We start from the raw sequence: 15,249 nt of genomic DNA, 5'->3' as shown, positions 1-15,249 counted from the left end.
CTCTTTATAAAATTAAATACAACAGACCAAGAAACTTGCTGATTCATATTATCATGGTGAGTATACTCACTAACTCATATTTTTATGTGTTCTATGAAATAGCCCCTTGTTGTTTGAGAAATGGCTGCTTTTTTCATTATTATCATTTTCTAACAAAGAAATTAGGCCAAACATTCAAATCAGAGCTTGAAAAATTAACAGATGTTGATTACTTATGAATTGTACTTGTACTCACTCTTGCATTTCCAATCAGTTTATTGAAATCTATTAATGTGGGACAAGAGGTTTAAAGGACCTAAAAGGTTTTATACTTGAAGAACTGCCTTTTTACTTCTAAATTTTTTTTTCTAAATTTAGACTCTTTTTCCAAAAGAAATATCATGCAAAAAACCAAGTCTTTATAAAAAATCATTTATTGTCAATACATTGGAAAATAACATCAGAATTTAAACATAGAAACATCTAGAAATTACATATGAATTAAAATTGCCACAACAGAAATACCTTCTGAATTAAATGCATAATCTTTTTAAAAAATCAAGTGTCCTCCTTAGACTAATCCAACTGTTATAGATATTTCCCAATCAACCTGCTCAGAGATGTTATTATACATTTTGGACCCAGGTTTCCTAGTCTAGAGGTAGAGACACTCTCACTGCAGCACATTCCCCAATAGCTATATACACAGGTTTGCCTCAAATGTGTTGATATGAGTATAAGCAATTCCTTACAGTGATGCTCTCCTTTGTAGCTTGGCACGTCACTCCACAGGTAATCTGTAAACTTGCATGGAGGCATAAAACTGTGAGATAGTCAAGAAGCAAGTAGGAAGTATAACATCAAAAAGTGAAGTTGGAATAGTGACACTGGAGCCAAGGCTCTTTCCACTCTCAAATCTGCCAAGTTGTAAAGGACCTCATCAACATGTGCAGTGTTGTCAATTGTTGATTCCTGCAAATAAAATTTATGATTAATTGACACTTCATCTGTTTTCTTTCAGTGTTGACAATTGAATGCACCCAAGTGTTCAAAATGACTTCTGTTTGACTGGACTCATTCTTGCTGCTATAATGATCTATTTGTTGCTGTGTGACATTTTACAACATGTCAAAAATATAGACAAGTTGGCAAGAGTTCAAATAAATTTTAAAGGTTTATTTGCCTTTGGGGGTGTAGCAGCCAATATAGTGACAGGCTTCACATATGGATTTTCACAACAGACTTTTAGATCTTAGCAAGATTTGTGTTACCATTTGCACTGACACAACACATCTAAGAAGATAGGAAAACATGGGATAAAGGCTAAAGCCTACAGATGACTTAATATTTTAAATTAGGGAAAATAATGATCCTTGTGAATGGGGTTTCACACCAACATTTGAAGGAATCACTAGGAGAATCAGAGCTGAGGTCCTTCCTGATTAGACTGTGTATATGTGACAGTGTATAAGTTGGGAACATAAACCAAAGTAAATTTGCAAATGCCACCACACACAGGAAGGGACAGGAAGAACCAGACAAACATTTATAAAGAATTTAAACAGGCTGACATGAGAAGTCATGGACAACATTAAAACAAAAGAAAAAGCATACAAGATTAGATTAGATTACTTACAGTGTGGAACCGGGCCCTTTGGCCCAACAAGTTCACACCGACCCTCCGAAGAGCAACCCACCCATTCCACGACATTTACCCCTTCGCCTAACGCTATGGGCAATTTAGCATGGCCAATTCGCCTGACCTCCACATTTTTGGACTGTGGGAGGAAACCGGAGCACCCGGAGGAAACCCACGTAGACACGGGGAGAATGCGCAAACTCCATCCAGACAGTTGCTTGAGGCAGAAGTTGAACCTGGATCTCTGGCGCTGTGAGGCAGCAGTGCTAAGGTGCAGATTAGTGGGAAGCCAGAGGATTTGGAAATCTTTAAAATGCAGCAGAGGATAACTAAAAAAGGAACAAGAGCTGGGAGAAGATGGAATATGAGGGTAAACCAGCTAGTAATAGAAAAGAAGACAGCAAGGCTTTTTGTATATGTATAAAAGGTAAGAGAGAGGCAACAGTAGAGCTTGAATGCTGGAAAATGAGGCTAGAGGAGTAATGGGGAACAAAGAAATGGTGGAGGAACTGAATAAATTCTTTGCATCAGACTTCACAGTGGAAGACACCGTAGCATACCAGAGCTTTAGGAGAGCCAGGAAGCAGAGATGAGTAGCCTTCATGAAAGGGAAGGTGCTGGGAAAGCTGGAAGTGCTAAAGATGGATAAATCACCAGGACCAGAACCCTAGTGCTCCGAAGGAGACAGCTGAGAAGGTTCTGGAGGCATTGATGATGATCTTTCAGGAATCAATGGAATTAGGGAGGGTCCTAGAACACTGGAAAATAGCTAACATAACATCATTGCTAAAAAGGAAGGAGGCAGAAAGACAGGCAATTATGGACTGGTTAGCCTGTCCTTTGGCACTGGTAAGATGATTATTAAGAATGAGGTTGCAGAGTTCTTGAACGTACATGGTGAAATAGGGCTGAGTCAGTGTGGCTTCATCAGGGGAGATCATGCCTGACAAATGTGTTAGAATTCTTGGAGAAGCTAATAAGCAAGTTAGACAAAAGAGAGCCAGTGAATGAGACCTATTTGGATTTCCAGAGAGCCTTTGACAACGTGCTACACAGAAGGCTGCTAAATAAGATAATGTTCAGAGGATGTCATTGAAGCTTACAGAATATTGAGAAGCCTGGATAGAATGAATGTGGAGAAGACGTTTCCATTGCTAAGAGAGACTATGACCTTAGGGCACAGCATCAGAATGAAGGGATGAGTGTTTAGAACTGTGATGAAGAAGAATTTCTTCAGCCAGAGGGTTGTTAATCTATGGAACGCATTGCCACAGAAGGAGGTTAAATCATTGAGTGTATTTGAGACTGAGATAGATAGCTTCTTGATTAGCAAGGGGTCAAAATGGAAAATGTGAATTAATAAGTGTGAACTGCTGAAATTACAGAAGGGGAATAAATAATGAGAATTAAAATTAAATTGGGAAGAATTTTTATTGCGTTCTCTTGTTTTCTCACACTAATTTCAGTGCATGACTAATGAAAACCATGAAGACCTAAGCTGATTAGGCCACTTCCCCCATGATTTCAGTCAATCATCTGCCAAATATGTACGGGGGCATCAAAGAAACCTCAGGGATGTTCTCCCATTGTGGACATAGTCTCGATGAGCTCAATGCAATCAAGGGAGCTGAAGGTTTAGGTGATTAACTCCCAATACCAAAAGTTCAATATACAGCAACCATAAATCATACTTACTATATCATACAATTTTAGAATTTAGAACACATCCCAGGAAGTGCTAATGAATATGTAGAAAGGACCAACACCTCTCATCTATGTAAAAATGGTCCAATACAATCAGAAATATCCAGGCAGCACAAGAAAAATCAATGATAAAGATAACTGGGTCCTTAAGAGAGGTTGCAGCATCCATAATTGTTTAATCTGGAGAAGATAATGCTCTGAGAAGATATTGTTTTAGATTTCTAGGATTGTAAAAGAATATGTGGATTGAATTCTGATAGGCCAGAGTTTGCTACAAACATGAGAAACAGTGAATTACTTCAAACTTAGAAGAGGATGGATAAATGCACAGCTAAGTACTTCAGCGTTAATCGTTGAAGATAGGATGCATAAACTTGTTTGAGGGTATGAGTGACTATAAGAGTGAGAATGAATAAGTGGCTGTGAGTATATGTGTTAAGGTAGTGCTTGAATGATAGTGAGTCATGTCCCTAATTCACAGGTTACATGTCACTGGCACATTGCAACCAATGGCAACCAAGCTCAATTTAGCCTCAAAGTTATTTCTGGTATGAATTACTGCTCCTCCAACAGCTGCAGGTGAAGACTAGTTAAAGTCTAGGAAATACAGATAGACATCATTATTAATACCAAATGTTTATTTCCTTCTGGGCTTGTATTCTCTTAAATGCCCAAGATGTAGGCTTGATCCAGTGAGGTATTCAAAAGATGTTAAAACTATTCTATCGAATATAATTAAATTATTCCCTCAGGTTGGGGGTATTGGCTTAGGATTAGAGCTAGGTCTTTTAGAAGCTAAATGGTGAAACATGTTTTCATATAAAGGATGGTAGTAATCTGGGGTTGAATTTTGTGGAGTTTGGTGATATGCCAAGATGGAGTCTCAAAGTGGGAGGTAACCATCTTTCAGGAGAAGGTGCAAAATGTCCAAAAAGGTCATACTTACTGCCTCTTTTATCACAGATGATCACTTTGTAGCAGATGTATGCAATTACAATCAAGGCTAACAGCAATATTGATGCACAAAAATTGCGAGTTGTCCAGGTCAGTCTCTGAACTAAAATAGAGAGGAATTAAAGTTTGTCATGCATTGCAGTCATTGGACTGTCGATTTATTCAGTGCAATTATTGTTTTATAATAATATGTGTATAAATGGCTGATATTAGTGAAACATACTATCGTCTCGATCTGTGATATAATTTCTTGTGATCACATGAGCACCATATTTGTTGGGAAATATGATGCAATTTTTTGATGGAAAAATGTTAGCTAAACTTCATGTTTTTAGTGCAAGAAATGCTCCCAAACATTAAGGTCTGGAAAATATGGTAATTTACTTCCTTGGTTTGTATACATAAGCAAAGTGGGATTTTACAAACAGTTTTCAGGACATGGAGAAAAATCAAGAATAATTAGTCTAACTCACATACTGAGTCTCATGCATTTAAAAAAAATATTGTTGTGTCATCTATGAATTGGACAAAATGATGACATTAGATTCTTGACTAGCATTGCTTTTAATCTGATGGGTCTTTTGTTCTAAGGCCATCACTCAGGCGTGTAGGCAGTGATGTAAATGTAAACATCTGAGCTCAATTGGAAACTAGTTGTTGAGGAATGTTTCTGTGAATTATTGTTTGTAAACCCCGGTTGAAGAGGGCACCTAGCTGAATCCAAGAAAAAATGCTCAGAATCAAAGATTAATTCTATTCCTTTATGCAAATATCTTTAGCACTGTGAAATGTACCTGCACACTCTAGATGCAAGAGTTTCATGCACAGTGGAATCATTCTGTGGTTTTGGTTTTGGTAGCATTCAAATACACACAGTGTTCACTCAGAAAGAAAAATCTACAGCCAAGCAATATTAAATGTGACACCTTTATAATGTTAAATCCAGTTGTTGAAATGTGAAACAGATTCCCCCCGCCTGTCTTTTTAACCCCTGGCTTGGTCACAACAAAGATTTTGAATTTGTTTAAGTACTCAGCTATCACACTTCCATTTAAACTTCTATGATGGTTGAAATTCCAATTTTGTAATTCAAATCTCAAAATGCTGCTATTGAGCTGAGACTAACATATAAATAACATTAACTAACAATATCCATTGTAAAAGACTTTGAGTGGAATTTTTTTCTTCCCTGGAAGCAGATGAGGAGATTGGAAGCTGGCTTCATTTGGCAGGAAGGGATGGGTGGAGACCCACCAGCAGCCTGACTCACTACCGTCAAATTGTGTCGGAAAGTTCCAAGAATGGCCTTCCTGCTTGGAAGATGATTGAAACCTTTAATTGGTCACTTCATGTCTATTCTAGGGTGGCAAAGTGGGGCCATGACATGTGCGCAACATAGAAGTACATTTTGAGAGACTGTGTTTGTCGTCCCTTCTACCTGGTGAAACTAGGAGCAGCAGAGACATTGGACAACCCTGAGTGAAGGCTTCCACCTGTCCTAAATGCTTACCAAAATCTGCTTCCCCACTTCCTCCAGCCCCCACTGGCTTCTCTATGCTTTGCTTTGACAAACTCACTCCAATTACCATACTCCACAGGCACCACCATAAATCCTCGGCTTAGGACTTCTGATTTATCAGCAGTAACCACCATTCCTGGTGATACTGTATGATAGAGAGTCACCATACCCACTGGGAAATGCATTCTGAAGTTACTGAGTTCCCTGATTCTACCCAGGTACATGCCTGAGTGATGATCCATCTGTTTGGGTGAGTCATAGAATGGTCACAGTGGTGTAGTCACTGATTCTCCAACCAGCGAATGTACCACTGACAAAGCAACTAATTTCACTCCATCAGTTGAATGTTTGCCAGCTGAGTAACTGCAATGTGCTGTTTGTTCCACTGTAAATAGTATTCATTGAAATTCTAAGGTTACAATGGATGATTCTAACGCTAATGAAATTAATGGCATCAGTTTCAAGTTGGATTTGAATTTGTGTTACATGTATATCAGGCACTTACTTTTTTAGTGAGATATATAAAACATAAAAATCAAACTTTTAGCATTTTGCTTCCCTCCACAATGTAATTAATTAATCAAATTTTCACCAAACACATATAGAATGCATCCATTTCCTTTTATTCAGTGTCTGTGTGAGAAAGTGTTTCTACTTCAATATCCTGTCTCTCATTGTGACAACTATCACACCCAACATTAGTACAACAAGTTTATCATTGAAAAACATCCCAAAGCATTTTATGAGAACATTGTCAAACCAATTCAATACTAAGTCATAAAGGGACAGGAAAACAGATAACAAAAACACATAGTCAAGGAGATAGGTTTTTAAGGAGCATTTCAAGGGAGTAAAGAGGTAGAGCGAGATGGAGAGATTAAGGCCTCAGAAACTGAGAGCATGGCTGCCAATGACAGACCAATTAAAATTAGGGATGTGTTTGAAGCCAGAATAGAGTTTCAAGAGGTTTATGGATTGGAGGAGCTTGCAGGACTGAGAAGGGCAAGATCAAGTAGTCATGTAAAAATAAGGATGACAATTTTAAAATTGAGATTTCGTGGAAAGGTAACCAATGTAGGTCAGTGAGCACAGTGGTAATGGATGAATGAGAATTGGTATGAGTTAAAATACAGACAAATACAATGGTAGAGTAGTTTTTACAACTTCTCACCTTTAGAAATATCGCCATTACACATCTCTAGTATCTGTAGGTCACTGGTTGCATTGCTGACTGGATTCTGTGCTACACATTTGTACTTGTATTGGTCCTGTTCATGGCCATAATTTATGACCAATTTAGCTCCATCATAGATTCTATGGATGGTTCCAGACAAAGATTGTTCTTCCCAGTATAATGTGACATTTGTTCCCTTGGAGACGGAGCAGCTGAGGTTGACACTTGTAATTGAACAATATATTGTCATTGAAGGCTTTGAAACTGGCTCTAAAATAGAGACAACAGTTAAGAGGCAAATGGCAAAACTTGATTGTGTTTCTTATTTTTAGTTATTTCATACTTATTTTTCTAATTTCTTTTGCCATTTTACATTTATTGGGAAACAATTGCTCCATTTTGAATATTGTTGAGAAGAGAGACAAGTTGTCAAAACTTTTTTAAGTCTTTGCTAATTATTTTCCCATGATAATGCCTTGAACAATCAAATAGACTAAACTTGCCAAGTGATCAGTACCCTTTTCTCCTGCAGTATAAATTATTGCCATTGTTTGAAATGCGGGTTTCTTGAGTTTGTTCTAATCAGTGCAATATCAAAAGCCTCAGCAACAAGTCTCTGTGTTCAGTAATTTTCAAATACTTAGTTACATTCCACAAAGCACATAGATTTGAAGTGTATATCGCTGGATTGCTAAAAAATTACTGTTCTATCACCCACACAACTACAAGCTTGGATGGAAAGATACTGTCATTGAAATCTCTCTCCAGAAAAAAACACCTCCAGTTAATTCATTCACCCTCCTGTAGTCTGAAAAAATTAATGTAAAAGGTGTAAATGTACAGCTTTCAAAATTTGAATACAACTTTTCTGCTTACAGATGCTGGTGAACAGGCTGTATGAGTGAAATATCTGGGGAAATGAGAAGGAGACTCATGGAGTCAACACATTGCTTTCCTCCCCCCCTTCTCCTGCATTCCTGATTTCAGTTAGAGTCAAGAAGTATGGTGCTGGAAAAGCACAGCAGGTCAGGCAGCATCAGAGGAGCAGGCGAGCTGTACTTTGGAGGGTGCTTATGCCCAAATCATCCATTCTCCTGCTCCTCGAATATTGCCTGACCTGCTTTGTTTTTCCAGTGCCACACTTTTGGACTCTGAGTCTCCAGCATCTGCAGTCCTCACGTTTTCCTGATCTCAGTTAGAGTCCTCATTAGAATCTGAGAACCTTCTCACTGAGTGAACATACTATTACACTTTCCAGTAACTGTCAAAGGCTTAGATTAAGTTTAAAAGCATTTATTTTGAAGTTATATAATCAAGCAACTTACCAAACACTTGCAAATCAAATACTGTTTCCTTCATCGGCATCACTACTGTATTATAGCATTCGATTTGTATTTCATACAGTTTTGTGTCATTAATCTGCACATTCTGCAGTACCAGAGAGTCATTTGTGTGTCTTTGCAATCTGTTTTCATACAATGTATGTTTGTGAAATGTCTTCATTCCCCAGGAAACAAGTTTAGCAATAATTATTGATTTTGATAGAAATGTTACTTCATACTGAGCTCCACAATGGATAGGCACAGGAAATAAAACCTGTTCACCCGTAGTTGCATTAATGATGGTCATGGATATGGCTGAGATCTCTGTCACACACAGTATAAATAAGTGGAACACTGGAAGGGAAATTAAACATATGCACAGTCAATTTATGAATATTTATCCTTCTGAGCAACAATAAACTTAATACTTCCAAAAATGTTTTACCTGAAACCAACATTTTCACATTGAGGAGATCGAAGTTTTATTTTATCTATGTTGGGTACCGTTTAATTTTTGTTTGTTATTTTCAAAAGCTGGTTCTAAAAGAATTTTATCTGTAAAAGAATAAAATGTATTTTTGAGTAATGGCATTGTCATTTTATGGAATCTAACTTTCATTTAATTGAAGTAGGGTTGAGGTATTTTGTATGTGTGGAAACATCAATGATGGACCTGGGTTATTGTAGGAGAGACCATCGAGACTAAGAGAATTGGAATTCTGCCTACTTCAGGAGAAAACATTGTTTGCCGCCAGGTTTGTATTTTAACACTGTAACAACCCAAGCAGGAACAGGCAACTGGGGGAAAACAAACGTGGGAGGTGTCCAGGTCAAGGTGCTGGGAAGGAATCAAAAATAAGCTGAAGAGTTCCTTTTTTTAAAAAAACCGAAATGTTTGGAACAGACATAAAGCAGGAGAGGGATATCTTGAATGATCGGTATTCAAAAAAAATTTATTTAAAACAATGAAGAAAAGCAATGACAAAAAATAGTTTGAGATAGAGACTCTGTCTGATGACCGGCTGTATCTTCAATCTTGCTCACAAGTCAGAGAACCCCCTCGCCCCCACCATATCCTGTATACTACAGTGTCCCAACGCCAAGCTGTTTCAGGATTGATTTGATATGTTCTAAACGTAATGTATCACCACGATCTGCCAGAAAAAAAATATTGAGTCTCATTTGTTTTTAGATATGGGGAAGGAATTTGTTCCAGGAATACGTTAAACCACAAAGGAGGATAAATTCACTTCACTTGCTTCAGAAAACTGAACCAGGAAAGCGATGTGGCTGTTGGGTGAGAAGGGTATGATGGAGATTACAGACAGCGTCCAGCCAAAGCTGCCCGTGTGACGGTAAGTGACTACATGCAGGCGCATTCACTTTAGGACCACTTCCGATTCTTACCCCAGATTTGAAAGGAAAAAAAAAGAATAGAAAAGAATGGAAATACTCAGGAGATCTGTCAGCAGAGAAATAAAATTAATTTGCAGGTCGACGGACTTCTGATGAAAGAAGGAGAAAGCGAGGACTGCAGATGCTGGAGATCAGAGTCGAGAGTGTGGTGCTGGAAAAGCACAGCCGGTCAGGCAGCATCCCAGAAGCAGGAGAATCAATGTTTCTCGCATAAGCCCTTCATCAGGGATTTCTGATGAAATAAACAAGGTGTTGATTTATATAAAAAAGAAGTAAGACAGTGAAGATTAGCGCCTTGTTAGCAAGCAACAGATTTGACCAAGGAGTGTCCTGTTTAATTTTTTAAAAACTGTTACAAATGCAGAATTTTAAAAAATCTCAATTACCGTCCAGGGGAATACGTGAAGAGAGAGAGAGAGATACCAGGAATTCATCCTAAAGTGGCAGTCTCTGTAATCCAATCAGGAGCATTTTCATTCCATAGGTTATTTTCCTGATCCAGATTTTTTTTCACCCTAATCAGAGATATTACTACATATTTCTGGAGGAAGTGGGATTTATACCCAGGCGTCCTAGCTAACAAGTATGGACACTACCACTCTACCACAAGAACCATATTTCCCTTAATCATTGGGTTAGAGACAAAACAAAACTGCAGATGTTGACTACTTATCCACTGGGTGCCTGGTATTATTTATCAGCGTCGACTTTGTGTCCACAATTCCTGTTCAACGGAAAAATTCCAACAACTAGTCAATCAATTCTTTAATAAATTCTTTTAAAAATGCTTACTTATGTGTCGTGTGTGTGTGTGAGAGAGAGAGAGATCAGATTGTCTATAGTTTCACTTGATTCTTTCCTTTTTTATTCAGTTTTTCAGATCTTCAGCATCCGCCGTTCTTATTTGTTTTTATCGCAGACGTGAACATTAATCGATAAACTGACAAATATTCAGCCAACAAGCCCTGTTTCTTTTTACTTGAAGCAAGTCGAAATGTTTCAAAGGACAATGGAAGCATCAGAAACATTCCCATTAGAATACTATCAGGCGAATATTGTGTCTTTTATGTGGTGGACCCGCATGGTTAGGATGAGAAACCTTTTTGCAGTGGGGCCAGTGCATAGGGAAACCTTCGTCCATTGAAGCAAATTGTTCCACTCAAGGATAAAAACTGGAAATGGAACAAGATGCACTTGAAACAAGTGAATTGTGTGAAATAAATTAACCGGCGCTCTGATTCCTCAATGAATCCCTGCTGTAATGGTTCCGAAAGGTTTGGTACTGCCCGCCGCCTGTCATATCGCTAATGTAATGTCCAAAAGTGTCGTTTCATTTTAGGTATGTTTCTATCCAGGAAGTTCCCTTATTTATTAAAAAGGCTATATTAGAAAAAAATGTTACCAATCACTCACAAATCTCCTTTGCAAAATGCACTATACTCAGTAAGAACACTGGATTTATGGGGAGAAACAGCTAGAGGACAACTTTTATATTTTGGTCTATCTATGCATTTTAAAAATAATGCATTACCCCAAAACGATTCGACTTTCTGTTCCAATCTAACTGCAACTTGCATTTATATAGTGCCTTTAACGTCGGGAACGGTCCCCCACATAGCTTGGCATATTGCATAAATATCGAAATACCACTTCCACTGTAGGTACAATTCACGGTGCTTTCCCTTAATCCCCAATCTACCATCCCAATAATGACGGCCGCTACACCTCTTAAACCCCGTTGTGAGTGATCACTTACCTCTAGACAGGCTTTATAACATTCCTCTTTCCAAAATACTCGGAAAGGCAGCGTCGGAGAAAGAGCAGCTGGGATCACGGTGCCAACCCAGGCTCTGTGGTGTGCTACAACAACCCGGTGTGACACTGAACAATTCAATTCCTCAAACACGGACAGAAAATGCTGGCAAGACTCAGCAGCTCAGGCAGCCTGTGCGGACGAAGAGAGAAGGTTAATGTTTCAGATCCATCCTCGGTTTTTGCTTCTGTTCAATTCTTTAGTACGCCAGCTCGTTTCGAAAACTGTCCCAGTTCGCTTCACCCACTGTTGGTTCAATAAACGGTTAATCTGACAGTGCTGTAATAATATTCAAGATGAGTCTGTAATTCACCTGTGAAATACACGAGAGAGCGAAAAATATCTCACCAATCATTGAAATGACGAGCTAGATAATGAAAAAAAAACCCCTAAGAACTGCGAATGCAGAAATTGCTTGAGAAACTCAGCAGGTCTGACCGCATCTGTGGAGAGAGAGAGAAAGAGTTAATATTTCAGAGACCTTTCTTCATTTAAAAAAAACAGAACCCGGTAAAATATTGTTATTCCAGGACAATATTGTTGGCAAACTTCCTTACTTCAAACAAGTAAAAAGCTTTTTAATTACCGGAAAATCTGTGATTGCGCTTCATTTCAAACTGAATAAAACGTGGTGTTTTAATTCAACTCCAGCACTTTATTAACTTGACAATTCCTTTTTACTTTGTTGGAAATACTGGGTCAAATACTTTCACCATCTCACTCTGAAATCAAAGAATGTAGTTTCTTCTAAACGAGTTTACAGTGAACCCGCTCTGCTTCCTCTCTGTCACCCTGGGTCTCTCTCTCTCTCAGACTCACAAATTGTTCTCTGAGTTGCTGCTTCTCTCCATCTGTTCGCACTGCCCTGAACACGGGACATAAACCGGAATCAGGCTGAGGGTAGGCTGATTGACGTGTGGTGGACTGCTCATACACACAACGCAGTCCAAGTGACTTCGAGCTGTGGGCAGGGCGATATGCAGTGTCAGTTCCAAAAGTACATTGCAAATTCCTCATGTGTAGTGCGTAGTTAGAGCTGCGTTTAAGGCTCTGCATATGCAGATATTTCTGAGGGAAACTCAGCATCCCCGGAGAGAATGAGGCCTCACTGGATTCGAAACTTGAACCCCGTTTCTCTCTCCACAGATGCTGCCAGACCTGCAGAGTTTCTCCATCAGTTTCTGGTTTTGTTTTTCTTTCAGATCTCTGGCATCCAGCAATTCTTTGTCTTTTTTTATCACATGCTTCTGACTTTGTGAGGCTGAGATTGTTCTTATTTGTAATTTGGTAGATACTTATCTCTCATGAAGGAGAGCTGATTTTCAGAGAGGATGCGGTTATCAGAGTGATTTGTTTCTGGGCAATATCTGAAACGGACAATGTCCAAAACAGCCCACAGTGAGTTCAGAATGGGGCTAGTTCTAAACTTGACCATTTTCCAGACATACAGATTTTATACAGGAATCACTTCGCTGGTGAAAACATTTTTGAGAAGATTTGTACCTTAGGTTGAGGTTCAGGTTGTAAGTTTGCTCACTGAGCTGGAAGGTTTGTTTTCAGATGTTTCATCACCATACTAGGTAACATAATCAGTGAGCCTCTGGTGAAGCACTGGTGCTATATCCTGCTTTCTGTCCATGTGTTAGGGTCTAACTTAACCACAGAAGCAATAATCCCAACACCCACAAACAAAGCTGCATCAGGACACTATTTAAATGGGCCACAACACTCTGCAGCACCCGGGAACTATGAGCAGCTGAAGAAAAGTACCTTTTCAGTGTATTCAAGAAGAACGGGTACTCAATAAACACAGTCTGCCAATTCCTAAACAGCACGGTGGCTCAGTGGTTAGCAATGTTGCCTCACAGTGCCAGGGACCCGGGTTTGATTCCTGCCCTGGACAACTGTCTGTGTGAAGTTTGCACTATCTCCCCGTGTCTGCGTGAGTTTCCTCCGGGTGCTCCGGTGTCCTCCCACAGTCCAAAGATGTGCAGGTCAGGTGAATTGGCCATGCTAAATTGCCCATAGTGTTAACTGCATTAGCCAGGGGTAAGTATAGAGTACAGGAATGGGTCTGGGTGGGTTTCTCTTTGGAGGGTCAGTGTGGACTTGTTGGGCAAATGGCCTGTTTCCATCCTGTAGGGAATCTAGTCTAAACATCAAACCCAAACAAGGAGACACAACATACTCAGAAACTCTAGCCACATTACTGTACATCAAAGACACCCCTGGAATGACTGCCCAGACCCATTAGCATCATGGTAGTCCACAAACCTACCAACACACTTAAACAGTGGCTGATGAACCTAAAGGAGCCTATACAAACAACCAGCAAAACAAATGTCATTTACAAAATACCATGCAAGGTCTGTGACCAACACTACATCGGACAGACAGGCAGAAAACTAACCACTAGGATACATGAGCACCAACCATCTACCAAAAGATATGATCCACTATCACTAGTATCCTTACATACAAATGAAGAAGGACACCACTTTGACTGGGACAACATGTGCAACATAGGTCAGGCTAAACAGGGACATGCACGGGAATTCGTAGAGACCTGGCATTCAAACCAGAACTCCATCAATAAACACATCGACCTGAACCCCATTTACCAACCACTGAGAAAAAAAAGAACCGGAAATGATATCACCCACCTTAAGAGACCAAGGCACATAAATAGAAAGCGGGATAGAACACCAGCGCTTGACCTGATGCTCACTGATGATGTTACCAAGCACGGTGATGAAACGTCTGAAAACAAACCTTCCAGCTCAGTGAGCAAACTTACAACCTGAACTGGTGAAAACAGCCTCGAATGTTAGCCAGATTAAAAAAGGTTTAGAATTGCGGTCGCTATCTGTTGATGCCCTTCTATGAATATTGCATCAACCAGCAAAAACTAATAAGGCATGTGCAATTATACAATACAATCATTTTTTTTTGCCAGGTCAAGAAAATGCAGTGGGAAAATATTCACATTAAAATGCCATCCCACAAACCACGCTGCTGCTATCTATCTCAATTTGCTTCACTTGTTGTGGGAGGATTTCAAATTCTAATTTTCACCATTATTTTTCTATCTTAAATGTTCACAAAATGCTAATGCCGATTCCCACTGCACTGCACTGGATATGACAAAGAATGTGCACCAAGCTTTTCATTCTGTTTTGTTGAAAACAGAAGCGCATCTGTTTCAGAGACGTGACTGTTTCCAGCCACTTCCTGCAGAACGACCCCACCAACTGATACCATACTGTCCTACACATTTTCCATTCGGTGCTTCAAAACACATTGAACAAATCAGCATTATCAATCCTACATGTGGAGAGTGTGTGTGTGGGTGTGGGAAGGTTTCACACTTTAGTTGCTTCAATAAAAGGCCGTCAGATGTGTTTATTTTGTACATGAAGGAATAAATGGTGTGCAACTGGAGATAATTTCACCACGTCGCATTTATTTGTTGTGACAGAGTACGTACACACCTGCTGTTCATTCATGGAGCCTTTAATGCAATTCATAATTATCTTGTAATCATTATTCCTTGAATATTTTTAGTTAGAATAGTCATTAGTAAATGGCACCACTTACCTAGCGATGGCAAACTGTCCATGCCATGCAGAATAAATGCGGTAAGGAGGTTCAGTTTCCATTTGGGAAGGGTTGGGCCCGTCAGAACACCTTCCCCATCCCCCCACTCCCATCCCCCTTTATTGAGCCTGA

At 39.3% G+C, this 15,249-nt stretch overlaps 1 protein-coding gene across 2 annotated transcripts; it reads right to left on the bottom strand.

The window, feature by feature from the left end:
* Positions 1–395: 395 nt before the first annotated feature.
* On the bottom strand, positions 396–12,392 carry LOC140478514 (SLAM family member 5-like). 2 transcript variants are annotated; one of them, XM_072571769.1, is made up of 7 exons: positions 12,107–12,392; positions 11,464–11,963; positions 8,737–8,846; positions 8,295–8,645; positions 6,967–7,239; positions 4,269–4,379; positions 396–951 (listed from the first exon to the last, which is right to left on the bottom strand). In XM_072571769.1, exons 3-7 carry the CDS (start codon positions 8,747–8,749, stop codon positions 938–940), a joined length of 762 nt encoding a protein of 253 aa, XP_072427870.1. In that variant the 5' UTR covers positions 8,750–8,846; positions 11,464–11,963; positions 12,107–12,392; the 3' UTR covers positions 396–937. The 2 variants fall into 2 exon arrangements, with proteins under 2 accessions (XP_072427870.1, XP_072427869.1); XM_072571768.1 differs by having other exon boundaries at positions 11,464–11,652.
* Positions 12,393–15,249: the final 2,857 nt, after the last annotated feature.

The sequence above is a fragment of the Chiloscyllium punctatum genome, chromosome 6 (genome assembly GCF_047496795.1).
Source record: "Chiloscyllium punctatum isolate Juve2018m chromosome 6, sChiPun1.3, whole genome shotgun sequence".
Classification (NCBI taxonomy): domain Eukaryota; kingdom Metazoa; phylum Chordata; class Chondrichthyes; order Orectolobiformes; family Hemiscylliidae; genus Chiloscyllium; species Chiloscyllium punctatum.
This window is presented reverse-complemented; position numbering and strand designations above follow the sequence as displayed.